A 2,500-nucleotide genomic window follows, 5' to 3' on the forward strand; every position below is an offset into this window, starting at 1 on the left:
ACACAGAGAAAGAGAGAGAGAGAGAGAGAGAGAGAGAGAGAGAGAGAGAGAGAGAGAGAGAGAGAGAGAGAGAGAGAGAGAGAGTGTGTGTGTGTGTGTGTGTGTGTGTGTGAGTGAGAGTGTGAGTGAGTGAGAGAGAGAGAGCGAAGTACGCATATCATAAGAGACAAACACACACATACACACACATACACGGCAAGCGCACTGACCTGGATGGCGTTGGTGGCCACCACGTGTTGGCCAACGTGCTCCGCTTCCGCCACCCTCAAGTCCTTGTGCATCATCGCTGGTCTTCTTCTAGGTCGTTGTCCTAGTTTTGTATTTTTGGGTGCGTTGTTGGCTGTTTGGGTGTTTGTGGAGGTGAGTGGAGATGGCGAGTGAGTGGCTTACTTGCTTGCTCGGTTGGTTGATGGTGTTTCGCTTGGTGTGGTGGTGTTGTGGTGCGTGCTGATTGCTCCCTCTTACACCCTGTGCTTCGGTGTTGTGTCCCGTGCTCACCCGCTGTCCCGCTGATCTTTGCTTGTGGGTTTGAACAGCTGCTGTGGTGGGTTCTGACTTGACTTTGGGGCGTCGTGCGTGCAAGCATGCTGCCGTACTATTCAACACACGACCGCGCTGCGGCGGTCCTCAAGCGACGAAGAAGGTACAGCTTTGAAGACACTGGAAATGCAGAGGGCATGTATGTGTGTGTGTTTGTGTGTTTGTGTGCGTGTGCGTGTGCGTGTGCGTGTGTGTGTGTGTGTTTGTGTGCGTGTGCGTGTGGGTGTGCGTGTCTCTGTTGAGGCTGATCTGCTATCATGACTGCAATCGTGCTTGCTTGGCAAGCGGGATCACATCACAGCATCCAGCACAACGACCAACCACTGCATCCACAACAGTCACTTGCGCGCGCGTGCTTGAACTTGTGTCTTCCTTTCGCTTGCCTCACAACCTCCATTGTGCTGTGCTGTTCGGTGCTGCTGCTGCAGATCAACAATGAGCCCGGAGAAGATGGTGCTTGGTTTGATCTTCGTCGCTTTTGCTTTTGTGCTCTTTGGTGCTTTCTACTTTGTTCCGGACCTCAGCGGCGATCGCAACCCCGTCGACGGCCCGAGTATGTGGGCGCGTACTTTTGCTGTCGTGTTGGTTGTTGCCTTTTGCTTGTGCACCAATCGTCCTTCAGTGCACACGCTGCGCCAGAGCAATACATGCACATTCATTCGAACTGCTTCGCTGGCGTCACGTTATTGTACACTGCGATGCGTGTGTGTATGTGTGTGTATGTGTGTCTCTCTATGTGTGTGTATGTGTGTGTGTCTCGCCCTATGTGTGTGTGTGTGCAGAGCGGCTCAGCTACATGGATGAGCCCATGGTGCGTGAGCAGGTTGAAGGGTCCGCGCTAAACAACGATGCACAATCCCACAAGATCGCCAACGACCACTTCCACAACCAGCCGTTTGAGGAAGACCACAACAAGCCGCCGCTGCCGCCACCGGCGCCGCCAAAGCCCCAGCATGTGGCGCCGCCCGCACCGCAGCAACCAGCCCTGCACGAGCCGAGCGACGCAGAGAAAGCGGAAAGGCAACAACGCATCCAGGAGCTGCTGAACGGCGGTCAACAACAACAACAACAACAACAACAACAACAGCAGCAACAACAACAACAACAACAGCAGCAGCAGCAGCAGTATCAACCTGTCAAGTCGAACAATGCAGGCGGTGTATCGTACGATTCTCCTCAAACCAAGGAGCGCCGCGAGTTCGTCAAGAAGGTGCGCTTGTGTGCTCATTTGCTGTTTTGGGCCATTGTGTGTGTGTGTGTGTGTGTGTGTGTGTGTGTGTGTGTGTGCGTGCGTGTGCACGGCCGTGATGTGCGTGTGTGCGCATCTTTAGTGGCCGTGACATGTGTGTTCACGTGCTGCCTGGCTGCCTCGCGTCGCCCTGGCAATGCAGATGATGAAGACGGCGTGGGACGGATATGTGGCGCACGCGTTTGGCGAGAACGAGCTCATGCCCATCTCCAAGCGCGGGCACTCTGCAAGCATCTTTGGCCGGTTGGTGGAAGGGAAGCGGGAAAAGGGAATAGGGAATAGGAAGGGGAGTATGCATGCCGTATGAGTGCCACCATGATGTTGTGATGGCTCCTTGATGACGTTTGTGTTGAGTGAAGTTAGAACGTACAGCTTGCACTGTGCATTGCCACTGCTCACCGTTGTGCCATGTCCTCAACCATCTCATTTCACCGACTACTACTACCACCACCACCACCACCACCATTGCCACCACTTTCGCCGCCACCACCAGCACGAAGATGGGTGCGACAATTGTAGATGCGCTGGACACGCTGAAGATTATGGGACTGGAGGAGGAGTTTAAGAAGGGCCGCGATTGGGTTGCAGAGCACCTCACCTTCGACGTGGTGCGTCCTCGTGTGTTTGTGTGTGTGTGTGTGTGCGTGTGTGTCTGTGTCTGTGCTTGCGTGCGTATGTGTGTGTGTGTTTGTGTGTCTGTGTGTGTCTGTG

At 54.5% G+C, this 2,500-nt stretch overlaps 2 protein-coding genes across 2 annotated transcripts in view; one reads left to right on the forward strand and one right to left on the reverse strand.

Annotated features, from left to right (window-relative positions):
* The window catches only part of PTSG_06018 (uncharacterized protein), a 4,092-nt gene extending 3,722 nt beyond the window's left edge, over positions 1–370 (reverse strand). The window contains exon 1 of the mRNA XM_004992853.1: positions 210–370. Coding sequence (XP_004992910.1) covers positions 210–284 — 75 coding nt within the window. The 5' untranslated portion in view covers positions 285–370. The remainder of the gene's footprint in view (positions 1–209) is intronic.
* Positions 371–584: 214 nt separating this feature from the next.
* The window catches only part of PTSG_06019 (uncharacterized protein), a gene marked incomplete at its 5' end in the record, with an annotated part of 5,905 nt that continues 3,989 nt past the window's right edge, over positions 585–2,500 (forward strand). The window contains 5 exons of the mRNA XM_004992854.1: positions 585–643; positions 969–1,093; positions 1,323–1,750; positions 1,932–2,032; positions 2,283–2,397. Coding sequence (XP_004992911.1) covers positions 585–643; positions 969–1,093; positions 1,323–1,750; positions 1,932–2,032; positions 2,283–2,397 — 828 coding nt within the window. The remainder of the gene's footprint in view (positions 644–968; positions 1,094–1,322; positions 1,751–1,931; positions 2,033–2,282; positions 2,398–2,500) is intronic.

Source organism: Salpingoeca rosetta (genome assembly GCF_000188695.1).
Source record: "Salpingoeca rosetta unplaced genomic scaffold supercont1.15, whole genome shotgun sequence".
NCBI classification, from domain to species: domain Eukaryota; class Choanoflagellata; order Craspedida; family Salpingoecidae; genus Salpingoeca; species Salpingoeca rosetta.